The 15,990-nt window shown below is 37.1% G+C and overlaps 1 protein-coding gene across 1 annotated transcript in view; it reads right to left on the bottom strand.

Moving 5' to 3' along the window:
* ABCB11 (ATP binding cassette subfamily B member 11) overlaps positions 1-15,990 on the bottom strand; it is a 102,378-nt gene that overhangs the window by 57,184 nt on the left and 29,204 nt on the right. Inside the window, exons 9-11 of the mRNA XM_055291888.2 lie at positions 11,471-11,645; positions 5,068-5,181; positions 1,801-1,911 (exon numbers count right to left, since the gene is read on the bottom strand). Coding sequence (XP_055147863.1) covers positions 1,801-1,911; positions 5,068-5,181; positions 11,471-11,645 — 400 coding nt within the window. The remainder of the gene's footprint in view (positions 1-1,800; positions 1,912-5,067; positions 5,182-11,470; positions 11,646-15,990) is intronic.

Raw genomic sequence — 15,990 nt, 5'->3', positions numbered from 1 at the left:
TACTAATTTACTGATCATGGATTAACAGCAAGGAAATTTGCAGATTTTAAGCTGTACTTCATGTGTATGGTGTATGAACATACCATTTGAATAAATTTACTTGATAAATATACATGGTGTGTTTGCTAGGTAGAGGCTGAATGCTGGCTAGTAGGTCTTGCGAGGAAAGAATGAGAAGCTAATTCATAACTATCTGTCAAATATTTTCACCAATTAAGAGGTGATTTTTGGACTGATTATGGAAAATGTAGTTTGGGGTCCTCTGTGTCACAAAACCTCATGCCTTTCATTTCACACTAGGAGTCAAACCTGCAAATACATTTTCACTTACTGGCCTGTATTGGACTGTAAGCTCCCAGAGCAAGCAGGCATCAAATGTGCTTGTTTATCATTACAGCACCAGTACATTGTGGCACACAGAGGGTTGAAAACGTACTCGTACTATGAATAAATACATATAGGTTTAAGTAAGAAGATTTTATTTCGCTATTAAAAGTAATTGCAAAAACCACAATTACTTTCCACCAACTTAAGTTTTAGCTATTCATTCAAAAATATTTACTGAGTGTGTATTACTTTGTAATTTATAGCTTACAAAGCACCTTTACATATGTTATAACATTTGATGTTTAGGTACATATGTAATAGATAATAAAAATATACTTTATGTAATCAGAATACATATTTACTTATGTTTTGTATGTTTATGTATATAATGAAGGTAAATAGAGATATACACTTATATTTGTACATTTGTTATATACATAGATATATTTATATTTACCAACATACCGATAATGCAGGCATGTATATATAGATATAAAATATAGATAAATATAAAAATATTTAAATATTTTTATATTTAAAATATTTATAGATAAATATATATTTACATATCATATATTTATGTATTATATATTACAAATATTATACAATATAAATATTTACCTGCATTTTATATATAGAGATGTTTACCTTCTCTCTGTATATATTCATATATTTAAAGAGAGAATGATATATATATCATATATATATTATATATATATACAATAGGTACGTGGTGTCAGAATTAAGTTAGGCTAACAAAATGGGATTTAGTTCTGTGCAGATAACAGAAATATTATTAAGAGTGGCTAGAGATACTCTATTGAAAATGAGGAATAAGTCTAATTTCAAAGCCAATTTATTCAGGGGTAGTAGATCCTAATTTGCTTGTAGAGTAAATTGCATGTAAAGATAATTTAAAGGCAGGAAATAATTTTTTTCACCATGTGCCCTGAACAAGACACGTGAGCATAATATCATAAGGATACCTTCCTATAAGGGCTGATGCAGTGACCTAGTGAATTTACAGATGGGAAGTAAAAACCCACATAATGGCAGCTTTCCTTTGCCACTTCATACCTATACTCAGTGTCCTCCACTTTCTGCAGTCTCTACGAAGGTTGGGAAGAACCTGTGTTTCTTGATTGTTCTAATTGCCTTGTCATTTATCTAGCACGTGCATAGAAAGACAGGACCTGCCACTCATTTCAACAGAGCATCATATAGTTCATTTAGCCTGAATGTACTGCCAGACTGTGTCCCAACCAGGGGATTTGCACATTATGGTAATCACAAAGGAATGTGGTCTGTTGCCGGAGATAAGTCAACACCAGAGGATACTTTCAGAGAAATACACCTTCATTGTCTATTCCTGGGAACTGAGTCAGGCTTCGGAAAATGAGCAATTTGTGGTTATACAAATAAATCATCAAGGAAGAAAACATCTATTGTTCTGGGGAAAAGACCAGCACCCACCTTCACCTCTGGTCTGGAAGGATAGTGGAAGGTCACATTATGGAATTCAATTTCACCCTTGATTCGATCCAACTTGTAACCATCTTCTGACATGCAGTCAATGATAGGTTTCTGGAGTGAAATACAAAAGGGACACAGTGTAAACTCAAACTAAGATACACAACTCAATTCAAATAAGAAACATCTTTGGCATATCTCTGCAATGTTTTATCTGGTTGTTGCTCTGTTTTATGAGTAAATTCAAATGAAGATGTATACATTTATTGTGCCTCTTAGTTTGCATGTATCTTAATTTGAATTTACTTAGAGCAACAACCAGATAAAACATTGCAGAGATATGCCAGAGATGTTTACACATTAAACATTTATTAATAATGGTGAGAATAATCACTACTTATTGAGATATTACTGAGATATAATATATTAACATAATACATATTCAATTTATTTAATTGCTATTATTTATTGAGTTATTACTGATATTATATAATATATACTATTATATAATACATATATAATACATTATATGTTGTATTAATATAAATGTATAATATATGTTAATATTATTATACATTATATATTATTATATTACTAAGATAATATAGGAGACAATGTACTAGGTGTTTTTATACTTTTATTTACATAATTGTCACCATGACCAAACCAGACAGGTGATATGCCCATTTTTCAGTTGAAGAAGCAGAGGAATTGCAGAGATTAAGTTTCTAAGACCATGCAACTAGTCAACCAATCTGGGGTCCAAGGGTATTCTTTTGAGTATCCATGGTAGATGATGATTAAAACTAAGTGTTCCTAAATGATGTATTCAAATGCTACCAACTTTCAATTGTTGTTCTGAATTTCACCTCTTTTGCTAGCAACAAGCCCAATCTAGAATTTAACCACTCTGGTTAATCAGAGAAAAGCGAGGGCCTCTTCCTGCTACCAGAACACTCCAGCATCATCTTCTTCCCTTGTCCATAACTAGTGATGGAAATTCATCACTGTATTAGTCCATTTTCACACGGCTATAAAGAATACCTGAGACTGTAATTTAGAAAGAAAAGAGTTCTAATTGATTCAGTTCCAAATGCCTGGGGAGGCCTCAGGAAACTTACAACCATGGTTGAAGGCAAAGGGGAAGCAAAGCATGTCTTACATGGTGGCAGGAGAGAGCGCATAGGGGAAACTGCCACTTTTAAACTGCCAGATCTCATGAGAACTCCCTCACTATCATAAGAACAGCATGGGGGAAAATGCTTCTATGATCCAATGACTTCCCACCAAGTCTGTCCCTCAACACACGGGGATTACAGTTCAAGATAAGATTTGGGTGGGGACATAAAGCCAAACCATATCAATCACTTTAGCTCTATTGAGGCATATAATGTAATCTACCTCCTTGTTGGGTTGCTAATAAAGATAATAAATAATTTTTAAATGCCTTAATTTTTTAGTTTCAGGGCACTTTTAGAGTCATAATATTATTTGAGCATAAAGAAAGAGGTAGAATTTGAATAAATCAACATCAACTTTTTTTTTTTTTTTTTTTTTTTTTCAGAGATAGGGTTTCACTCTGTCACCCAGGCCAGAGTGCAGTGGTGTGATCATAGCTCACTGCATCTTCAAACTCCTGGGCTTAGGCCATCCTCCCGTGTCAACCTCCTGACTAGCTGGGACTATAGGCATGTACCACCACACCCGGCTACTTTTTAAATTTTCTGTAGAGACAGGGTTGCCCAGGCTTGTCTCAAACTCCTGGGCTCAAGTTATCCTCCTGACTTGGCCTCCCAAAGTGCTGGAATTACAGGTGTGAGCCACCATGCCTGGCCATCGATGAACATTTTTATGTGGTGTTCAACAATCTCTCTGTACTCCAATATATGAAACCCCAAATTATAAAACAGATAAAGCAATGAGTCACTTCCTTAGTAGGTTACAACTTCACTGTTTGGCGAAAGAGTATCGAACAGGGGATGGTGAACCAAACAGGTTCAGGGAACCCACAAATCACCTCTGGATTTCCAGGGCTTGCTTTGGATTCAGCTCAGGGCATTTTTTTTTTTTAAAGAGAAAGAACAACAGATTGCCAACTTCCCCTTCTGTTCTTGGTTTTCTGTTTGTTTGTTTTTTGAGGTTCTCACTCTGTTGCCCAGGCTGGAGTGCAGTGGCGCAATCACGGCTCACTGCAGCCTCAGCCACCCTGGGCTCAGGTGATACTCCCACCTCAGCCTCTTGAATAGCTGGGACTACAGGCACATGCCATCTTGACTGGCTAATTTTTGTGTTCTTAGTAGAGACAGGTTTTCACCACGCTTCCCAGGCTGGTCTTGAACTCCTGGGCTCAGGCGACCCACCTACCTTGGCCTCTCAAAGTATTGGGATTACAGGCAAGAGCCACCATGCCTGGCCCGTTCTTGGATTTTGACTCCCTAGCTTGGCCTCCAGTGTGCTTCCGTAGACTAGCCAGTAAAATCTCTTTTTGCCATATTTAGAAGATAAGAGAATTTTATGGACATGGCCTTGAAGTCCTGCATGGTAGGCCCTTCCCATGCCTCCAGCCTCTGCCCCTTGTTCACTCTATTCAGTTGCACTGGGCTTGTTTCAGCTTCTTTAAATCAGCAGCCTTTTCCAACCTGGGGGCCTCTCTTCCATGAATGCCCCCCCTGCTCTTACTTCCCATGCCCCACCCCCTCCAATCCCCCTTTGCATGGCTGACTCTTCTTCAGTTCTCCACTCAAATGCTACCTCCTCAGAGATGTTGTCACCACCACCCGATTTAAAGATTCCTTCTCCCACCCCAGTCGCTGTCACATTGCACTATTTTATTTCCTTTATTTACTTCCCACTCTCTGCTATTGCCTTATCTTTGAATGTGCACACTTCTTTACTGCCTGTCCTCTCCCAGCATGAGTAAAGGACAGGGGTCTTACTTGTTCTAGTTCCCTGTGGCATTCACTCCCTTGAGGCAGGAGAATCGCTTGAACCCGGGAGGCGGGGGTTGCAGTGAGCCGAGATTGTGCCACTGCACTCCAGCCTGGGCAACAACAGCGAAACTCCATCTCAAAAAAAACAAAAAACAAAAAACAACCAAAAAAAACAATTGGCACCAGTACATGATAGCATTTAATAAGTGTTGCTGAATTAAGGGCCTTGTGATAGCTTCTTATATTTTTAACATTAAGGTAAATTCTTCAGGAGTTCATTCTGGGCCCCACCTCCCCAGCCCCCACCTGTTAATGGCCTTTACTTTCGGCTTTTACATACCCTGTCTATTGTCTCAAAAATGCTGGTGGCTGCTGCACGTCCAGTTGCAAAGGCTTCCAAACAAGGAGAGGCATTGCCAAGATTTAAAGCTCCTACTATGACACTGAGGAAAATCTGAAATGAAAAGAAAGAGATTTTTCATGTGTTTTTGTTAATGTGTAAATAGTAATTGCTATTATTTGGGTCATCCATGTTAACTCAGAGAGTTATCAGAAATTCTCTTCTGTGGGTTCGAAAGCTAGCTGTTTGGCTGTTTGGAAATACCCAAACTAATTTTTGTTCTGTAAAGCATCCCCAATTTTTCCACTGTTATGATTTAAAACATCATTTTATTTTTTACTGAATATTACTCTCCTACAAAGTAGAACTGTTTTGAAATGAGTAAGAAGTCTAAGCAAGGTAGCTTGTAGACCCAAAGTGGACTTGAATAGTGATTTGATAATTGAATTCATTATATAACCAGCCTTATAGTGATTTTCTGGTTAAAGGGTTGCCAAAAATAATACAGACACTAAGATCAGCCTGACTATTCTAGAGGCTGGTACATGCAAAACCAACCTGCTACCGTTGTTACTGCAATACTAATGCTACTATTATAGTAGTCACTGGGATAACTACTGCAACTACTATGAATAACAGTAATAATAACAATAACAACAGGTATGTTTCTAAGTGTTTTATCTATATTATTTCATTTTATCCTTACAACAGAAGAGTGAACAGACAGGTACAGAGGCTCCTAATTTGCACTAGGTTACAACATGTCATAAGTAGTAGAGCAGAATTTGAATCCAGGCTTTTGACTGCCATTCTGCCTAGCTCCCAGACTCACCTGTTGCTGGCTATATGCAGGTGGAGTGGTCAGGTTCCTGTGCAGACTTGGGGCAGCTGTTCTTTGACTCACCAAGGCAGTCATCTCATTACCTTAGGGGAAGGCTACCTGATCATGAGCAGATGTTCCTACCAAATAGCACTCTTTTTAGTAATATCAGCACTGTTTATAAAGGTGAGGAAGAGACAGTGAGGCAAATCCTCAAGTTGGCCTCCAGAAGGAATACCAGTCTCCTCCTCTCTACCCTGTCAACCAAAGAATGGTCCTACTCTTGTGACTCGCATAGAGGATGTTACATTGGCCGCAGTCTATTGCCAAGCCAAAGAGTGGCCCTGCATGAATGTAGTCTTTTTCAGGTAATCAAATGATCCTGTTCTGTGATGGTTTCTATAGGCCAGACCCTTCCCATTTGTTGTATCACACTGGGGCAAATTGCCGGAGTCTCTCCTGCTTCTCTTTCCTTGTGGCTGGAGTGGCTGAACGGTGGAAAGTCTCTGAGCCTCTCAGCCATGTCTCTCCCTCTTCAGTAACATCTTCATTCCACACATTAGGATGATTAACAGGGCCAGGGCTGCCCTACATGGGTGGTGGGTTAGCCCACTCATGCTTTCTCCCTAGAGTCCCAGCCTATGCATAGGGACAAAAATTATCTCTTCATCTCCTTTTCCTCAATTATGGCAGGTGGTTCCTCCCATAGGCAGATTATGTAATCTTTCAAGCCCCCATTTCTTCATCTGCAACACAGGGATAATGATAGCATATATTTCATAGGATTATTACAGGATCAAATGAGATAATGTGTGTAAAGATGATTAATCCAGTGCTAGTCACTTCAATGGTAGTAATGATGTTGGTGATGATGATGCTGACAGTGAAGAAAGTATTGAGGTCCCACACTAAGGAGGTGGTAAATGGAGCAGATAGAACACTTCTTATGGTCCAATTTAGTTTAAGACCACATGCATCAGAGGTCTTCCTACCTCAGCAAAGGAACCTTCCATTTGCCCTAGAGCCGGGGCCAGCAAACATTTTCTGCAAAAGGGCCAAATAAATATTTTAGGCTTTTCAGGCCATATGGGCTCTGAAGTAATTACTCAACTCTGCCATGTAGTATAAAAGCAGCCACAGACATATGTAAATAAATGACTGTGGCTCTGTCCCAGTACAATGTTACTTATAAAAACAGGCAGTGAGCTGGATTTGGTCTGTCGACCATAGTTTGCTGACTCCTGGCTGACTGGAGGCCTAAATTGAAGTTTGGGGTCCAACTCTTTGAACGGCTCTCTGGATGGGGAGGAGTGAGTGAGACAGGACAAAAGCACATTCTCAAATCATCGCAGTAGCTAGCAACATCCCAATAAGCCATCACTTGTCACTCAACATCATATTCTTTAGCCCTGTGAACAGCAGAAGTTGTGTAGACAGAGAGATGGGAAGGGAGACTGCTGTGGAACAATTAAGCTATGAGTGTGCTGGAGAAAAAGGGGTCCATGGCCCCTGGGAAGACAGAGTCAGAGGCAGGAAAACAGTGGTTAATAGGTAGGCCCCAAAGTCAGGGAGATCTGAGTTCAAATCCCTCTCAATATTTCTTGACCTCATGGCTTCAATTTCATTTTTAAGTGGTAGTATAATGACACCAATTACAGAACGAGATTGAGAGCATTACATGCAGTAATTTTATTACATAATACATCACTCAGTGCTTGACACTTTGTATATACTGAATGAATGTCACTCTCCATTATGTGATTATTTTTATTAATGAATTCTGCAACTCAAGAAGGTCATGAAAGAACAACCTTCTGCACCATTCAGGTCCCCTTCATCTTTCCCTACCACACCACAGAGTGCATTTTTTTCTCTGTGCACAAGTGATACTAATTACAGTCACTTATGTGAACTACTTACCATTTATGCCCAATTACCATGCAGTCAGTAACGATTTTGTGTATCACAAAATGTACTAGATTAACCAAACCGTTAATTAGTTTTGTGGATTAAAACACTCAACTCAGCCCATGCACACTCAGCCTTCATAGTTTGCTGCTCAGAAGTTTGGCCAAGACCTGAGAGAGAGTCAGAGAGACAGACAGACAGAAGAGAGAGAGAGCAAGGAGTATAGTGTTAAAGGATGCATTTCATCTTCCCAAAGGAAATTTTCTCTTAAGATACAAGCAGAGGCTTACAGAAAGAAGTTGGGAGTAACAGGTTAATAATTAGTGATTAAAATGTTAGAGACCCATAGTATGCCATGTCTGCACATAGCAAGGACTCAAGAAATATCAGTTGAAAGAATAAATTATTTACAAAACATAGAGTAGCTCACTGTACAATGGGCAGGAAATTTAAAGATGAGGGACATAAAATTGGATTCCTACTATAGAGAGTTACCAAAGGGATTTTTATTCAAGTGCTTCCATTTGGAATTGTGTATTATTTGATTTTCAATTTACCAATTCACTTTTCCCTCTGAACCATTATTATTGTATGCCTCTATCCTCTCCTTGTAGGCATGCAACAAAAGGAAAAATAAGTTTTCTCAATGTTTGTCTTCTTGCATAGCAAGTATGTATATGCAGCTAGGACTAAAGCCAACTACTGATATCCCTGTTTTGGTAAATGTCAAGGTTCTTAGGAGGAATTGGATCAATAAAGACAAGGGACTATAGTTAAAATCTGGACCTGCAATACTTCAGTGGCTTTTCCAATCTGCAACAACTGTATGTAAGTTTTTAAGAAGTGGTTAAATTATAAAATTGGTAACACTTCCCATTCATACTATCTCTTTAAAGTTTACAAAACAAGTTAACCTGTATTATCATATTTATTTTTTTTTAACAAAGTTCAAAAAATATCAGCTGTTCATGTTGCAAAGATAAACTGAATCGAAAAAGTTGTTCTTTGTGTATTATCATGTTCTTAATGAAATAAAGTCCATGGCTTGGAATGATTATGGTATGACCTCTGATAATCACTTCCATGTGCAAATCAAAATCCTACTCAATTTTCTCTGGCAATGTATTTATCTTAAAGCAGTAGATTTTGAATTTCAAGCTTTCAGCTAGCAAATTTCTGGTATACAAGGTTTTGATATTTTTCATTGTTTGCTCTACCCAGAATCTGGAGCTAAAAAATTTTACCTAAGAATTTGTTATAAAACTACTCCCCATCTACTTGCAGGCCAAATGAAACAAATATTTCATTTTTTGTTTCCCTGACCTCATAGATCTTACTGTCTGAGGGTGGAAAGGGGTGGGCAAAAGTGTAAATAAATGCAAATATTCAATGTCACATAAGTGCTTTGAAAAAAAGTACAGCAGATCACAAAAGAGAATAAAAAATGGGTGAGCGTAAAAGGCCTGACTGGGAAAGTGGCATTTAGCTGAGAATTCAAACAATGATCAGAGTCCAACTGCAACAAGAGAGAGCCATAAGCTAAGGAGGAAAGGCCTTGAGAGAGGGAGCAGGATAAGAAGCCTTCCTGGATCCCAGCCACACCTGGTTATCCTGCTATTCACTGTCAAGGTTCTCTGTCCTCTATAGCACATCTCTATTTGTCTGTATTCATTTATATGGTTGCTTATTTATTGCTTGTCTTCTCCATTAAACTGTAAATCTCATCAAGGCAAAACAACAACAACAACAACAAACCACATTTCCGTTGCTCACTGTTGAATCCCCTGCATTTTCTAAGAGTCTGGCACATAGTAGATGCTGAATAATTACTTATTGAATGAATAACTGGAAAGACAATGAAAATTAAAGGCATTAGCTACTTTAGCACAAGTGAGCAATAAAGTACATTTGTAGTATCTGTTCAGTTAAGGATGTTATTGACCTGGCATTTTAGTAACTCATTATGTTTCACAAATACATTTATTAGTATGTATCTTGGACTATCATAAAGCTCAGTTATACGAGCTGTTAATTTTTAGCTAAGAGATCACTGACTTTCCATTTTCATGGCATATTTTCTTTTGGACTCAGTCAGAAAATCATCATTTCATAGCTATAAAGTCTTCAGTTAATTTGAAATTATTAAATTGCTGGTCTCATCAATTCAAATGTTTAGCATCTCTTTACTATAAAATGTGTAAGTATTACTTGTTTCTCTATAAAATTTCTAGAAGTTAACACTGGAAAAGCCCTTCTAGACTTTGGCTTAGGCAAAGATTTCATGACCAAGAACCCAAAAACAAATGCAATAAAAACAAAGATAAATAGGTGAGACTTAATTAAACTAAAGAGCTTTTTCACAGCATAAGGAACAGTCAGCGAGTAAACACACAACCCACAGGATAGGAGAAAATCTTCACAATCTACACATCTTACAAAGGACTAATATCCAGAATCTACAATACACTCAAAAAGTGGGCTAAGGACATGAGTAGACAATTCTCAGAAGAAGATATTCAAATGGCCAACAAACATATGAAAAAAATGCTCAACATCACTAATGATCAGGGAAATACAAATCAAAACCACAATGTGACACCACCTTAATCTTGCAAGAATGGCTATAATAAAAACATCAAAACATAATAGATGTTGGCATGGATGTGGTGAAAAGGAACACTTTTACAGTGCTGGTGGGAATGTAAACTAGTACAACAACTATGGAAAACAGTATGGAGATTCCTTAAAGAACTGAACATAGAACTACCATTTGATCCAGCAATCCCACTACTGGGTATCTACCCAGAGGAAAAGAAGTCGTTATACAAAAGAGATACTTGCACACGCATGTTTATAGCAGCACAATTTACAATTGCAAAACTGTGGAACTAGCCCAAATGCCCATCAATCAACAAGTGGATAAAGAAACTATGATATATATATAACATATATGTACACACAGATATATATAATTATATGTATATATAATTATATATGTATATATATAATTATATATATGTATATATAATTATACATATATATAATTATAATTATATATAATTATAATTATATATATGTATATATAATTATATGTATATATAATAACTATGATATATATATAACATATATGTACACACAGATATATATAATTACATGTATATATATTACAGACTACTACTCAGCAATAAAAGGAATGAATTAATGGCATTCACAGCAACCTGGATGGGATTGGAGACTGTTATTCTGAGTGAAGTAACTCAGGAATGGAAAACCAAATATTGCACGTTCTCACTCATAAGTGGGAGCTAAGCTATGAGGATGCAAAGGCAGAAGAATGATACAATGGACTTTGGGGACTCAGCGGAGAAGGGTAGGAAGGGAGTGAAGGATAAAAGACTACAGCTTGGGTTCAGTGTATACTGCTTGGGCGATGGGTGCCCCAAAATCTCACAAATCACCACTAAAGGACTTACTCATGTAACCAAATACTACCTGTTTCCCAAAAAAATTATGGAAATAAAAAAAATTAAGGTATTACTTGTTTCCATAGACAGACTCCATAAAATCATTGATGCTTTTTTCCTGAAGACACCAAAGTAACAAAACATCTAATCCATGGACTTTTCTGAGATACAGGAAGGAAATCCTATGTCTCCGTCAATAAGTCCGAGGTACCTGGACAAGGGTTCCTGGTGTATATTCTCCTTCATCCAGGACAAGTGTGGAGCCGTACCAGAAGGCCAGCGCATAACACAAAAAGATGAGACACCACACGAATCCAGTAAAGAATCCCATCACTATCCCTTTTCTAATTCCCCAACGCTGGGCAAACACAAGATTTTTCTCATACCTGTGAAGAGAAAACGTTTGAGTCAATTTCAGCAGAAACAGCTCAAGTTATAATGTTTAAAACAGGCCATGATGCAGTGGTTTTACAAAATGATCATAAAATCATCCCACAGAGCAGCTTCAGGGAGAAAAATCTCCAGTAATCTTTGTGTAGTTTTTTAAAGTTTGTTTTAACCTGACAATGAAACACGTTAAAAGGGCGATACTTAACAAAGCTGCCTGATTGCTGCTTGGATTGCATAGTAAGGTAAGCTTGGCCCCAAGAGAAAAGAATTTTCAACATAAATGTATGAACAAGAGAGATCTAGTACTGTGTTTGAAGTGTTTCCTTGAGTCACATGACATGTTCCTATCAGAAAATAATGCAACTGGCTCCAAATAAGCAGGCCAGACTATTTTGTTTCCAGCTCCCCAGGCTTGGAACTAGTGTTTGCACCAACTCATCTATAACTCACCCATCTGCCCTGTGGCTGAGATGCTGTGTTGTGACATACTGGTCAGATTCACAGCCATGAGACATGGATAACTGAAACTATGTGGAAGTCCAATGCAAGGAATAAGTTTCAGTAATTCCATGATCTAGCCATTAACAATGGGCATTGTCTCATATATAGCTCAGGCATTCTGAAACCGCCTTCCTACATCTCAAGAATTGAATTCATGGAGAACTTTTAACCTTTTGCAGGACACAAACTGAAGGTCTATCCTACGTTTGTTACCATTTTTAAAACACTACACTGCCTCTTTTATTGACAATAAAAGATGACGTCTTCCATGGTGGAAGAAATGTGCTACTGAAATTTTTTACAAGACATAAGGAACCTCACTCCACAAACCAAAAGAAGTGGGGAAAAGAGGATAATAAGAGGTTTTAAATCCTATTCTCTTTTTTACTTGATGGATTTGGTAGCAACTGAGAATAACACCATCTTACCAAATCTACAACACATAAAGTAAGATTTGCTATTCAGTTGGTAGCCATTTTATAAAAATCAAAGCATGGCACGTAGTAAGTACTCAATAAATACCAGATAAATTAAAGAATAAACAAAATTACATTTTAGACAACTGTATTATTTTGGCCATTTAGGTTTTTCTTTTCATTGGGAGTTAATCTCTAGAATAATGCTCTGTAACTTATCAACACTAATTTGTTTTTTGAGACAGGGTCTCACTCTGTCATTCAGGCTGGAGTGCAGTAGGATGATCATAGCTCACTGCAACCTCAACCTTCCCAGGATGATGTGATCCTCCCACCTCAGCCTCCCAAGTAGCTGGGACTACAGGTGTACATCACCATGTCTGGTTAATTTTTATATTTTTTTGTAGAGATGAGGTTTTGCCATGTTGCCCAGGCTGGTCTCAAACTCTTGGCCTCAAGCAATCCACCTGCCTTGGACTTCCAAAGTGCTGGGATTACAGGTGTGAGCCATGGTGCCCAGCCTGTTTGACCAAATAGAAATCTTATCAGACTTTATAAAGAACATGTAGCACTGTATCTGAATAAAATGTGCTTAATTAAAAAGGTGTTCAATAAAAATGTGTGAAATAGCATTTTGAATCATGCTGGCATTTCTTTATTATTTTTTAATTGATAAAAGTTACATGTATTTATGGTATACAACATGATGGTTCGAAGTATGTATAAAAATTGTGGAATGGCTAAATCAAGATAATTAACATCCATTACCTCACATACTTATATTGTGTGTGTGTGTGTGTGTGTGTGGTGAGAACACTTAAAAATCTATTCTTAGCAATTTTCACGTATGCAATACCTTGTTATTAACCATAGTCACAATGTTAACAACACATTTCTTGAGTTTATAAACTGCCTCTTAAGTGCGAATAAGGAAGGGTTTCTTTTAGGTCACCATGAACCAAATTAAAATAACTACAATTAGATAATTAATAAGTCATTATTTTTAAAATATCTCAAACTTATTACCCCTGTCTAACTGAAATTTTGAATCCTTTGACCAGCGTCTCCCCAGTTCTTGCCTGCCCCGTCCCCCTCATAGCCCCTGGTAACCACTGTTCTGCTCTCTGCTTCTGTGAGTTCAACTCTGTCAGTAAAATCATGGGGTATTTTTCTGTGCCTGGCTTATTTCACTTAACATAATATCCTCCAGGTTCATCATGTTGCCGCAAATAACAGTATTTTCTTCTTTTTAAAGGCTGAATAGTATTCTATTGAGTGTGGCATGTAAATTTACACACACCGTATTTTCTTCGTTCACTTGTCTGTTGATGGGTGCTTAGGTTGATTCCATACCTTGGCTATTGTGAATAATGTTGCAGTGAATATAAGAGTACAGATATCTCTTGACATACTGATTTCGTTTCCTTTGGATATATACCCACTAGTGGGGATGCTGGATCATATGGTAGTTCTATTTTCCATTTTTTGATGAATCTCCATACTCTTTGGCTGTACTGATTTACTTTCCCACCAAAAGCGATCCGTGTAACAGGGTTTCATTTTCCCCAAATACTTGCCAACACTTGATATCTTTCTTCTTTTTATAATGGCCATTCTTACAGGTATAAGATGATGTCTCATTGTGGTTTTGACTTCTGTTTCCTTGATGATTAGTGATGTGTGACATCTTTTCACATACCTGTTGTATGTTTCTTTTTGTATGTTTCTATTTGTACGTTTTCTTTTGAGAAATATCTATTCAGGTCTTTTGACCATTTTTTAATCAGGTTGTTTTCTTGTCATTGAGTTGTTTGTGTTTCTTATATGTATTGGATATTAACCCCTTATCAGATGTATGGTTTACAAATATTTTCTCTCATTCTATAAATTGCCTCTTCACTCTGTTGATTGCTTCCTTTTTGAAGCTTTTTAGTTTGATGTAATCCCATCTGTCTATTTTTGCTTTTGTTACCTGTCCTTTTGGGGTTGTGTCAAAAAAATCATTGCCTAGACCAATGTCATAGAGCTTCTTCCCTATGCTTTCTTCTAGTAGTTTTTCAGTTTTATATCCTACATTTAAAACTTTCATCCATTTTGAGTTGATATTTGTGTATAGTGTGAGGTAAGGATCAAATTTCATTCTTCTGCATGTGGATATCCAGTTTCCCCAACATCGTTTATTGAAGAGACTGCCCTTTCCTCATGGTGTGTTGTTGGCCTCTTTATTGAAAATCAATGGACTATAAATGCATGGACTTCTTTCTGGGCTCTCCATTCTTTTTCACTGGTCTATGTGTCTGTTTCTATGCCAGTACCATGCTGTTTTGATTACTATAGTAATCAAATAATCTAATAATAATCTACTACTTTCTAGTAGATTTTGAGATCAGGTAACGTGATGCCTCCAGCTTTGTTCTTCTTGTTCAGGATTTTTGCTGTTCAAGGTCTTTTGTGGTTGCATAAGAAGTGGCAAGAATGGGTATTTTTGTCTTGTTCCTGATCTTAGGGGGAAAAGCTTTCAAATTCTCACCCCTGAGTATGATTTAGCTGTGGGCTTGTCATATGTGACCTTTATTGTATTAAGGTACATTCTTTTTATACCTAATTTGTTGAGAGTTTCTGTCAGGAAAGGATGTTGAATTTTGTTAAATGCTTTTCCAGCATCTATTGAGATAATCATATGGTTTTTGTCTTCATTCTGTTAATGTGGTATATTACATTTATTGACATGCCTATGTTGAACCATCCTTACATCCTAGGGATAAATCCCACTTGATCATGGTGAATGATTCTTTTAATGTGCTATTCAATTTGGTTTACTAGTATTTTTGTTGAGCATTTTCACATCCATGTTTATCATGGATATTGGCCTTTGATTTTCTTGTAGTATCCTTTTCTGGCTTTGGTATCAAGGTAATATTTTCCTTGTAAAATGAGTGTGAAGTATTCCTTCCTCTTTAATTTTGTGGAAGAATTTGAGGAGGACTGGTACTAGTTTTTCTGTAAATGTCTGGTAAAATTCTGCAATGAAGCTATCAGGTCCTGGGCTTTTCTTTCATGGGAGACTTTTTATTACTGATTCAATCTCCTTACTCATTATTGGTATGTTCAGATTTATTTCTCTTTATTTCTCCGTGATTCAACCTTGGCAGGTTGTATTTTTCTAGGAATTTATCCATTTCTTCTAGGTCATCCAATTTGTTGGCATTTGTTTTTAGTAGTCTCTTATGATCGTCTGTATTTCTGTGGTATCAGTTGTAATGTCTCATGTAGGCTTTTCTTTAATGACAGCAAACAGCATCATAGACTGATATGAGGTATAATATGTATACATACATACCATCAGAGTTTGAAATAAATATCTACCCTAAGTTGGCTTTCTAAAAATTGCCCACTGCAACATCTTTAAAAACATACTACTAAA

Source organism: Symphalangus syndactylus, chromosome 9 (assembly GCF_028878055.3).
Source record: "Symphalangus syndactylus isolate Jambi chromosome 9, NHGRI_mSymSyn1-v2.1_pri, whole genome shotgun sequence".
Lineage (NCBI taxonomy): Eukaryota > Metazoa > Chordata > Mammalia > Primates > Hylobatidae > Symphalangus > Symphalangus syndactylus.
Note: the sequence above shows the minus strand (reverse complement) of the source record. Positions and strands in the feature narration are given on the sequence as shown.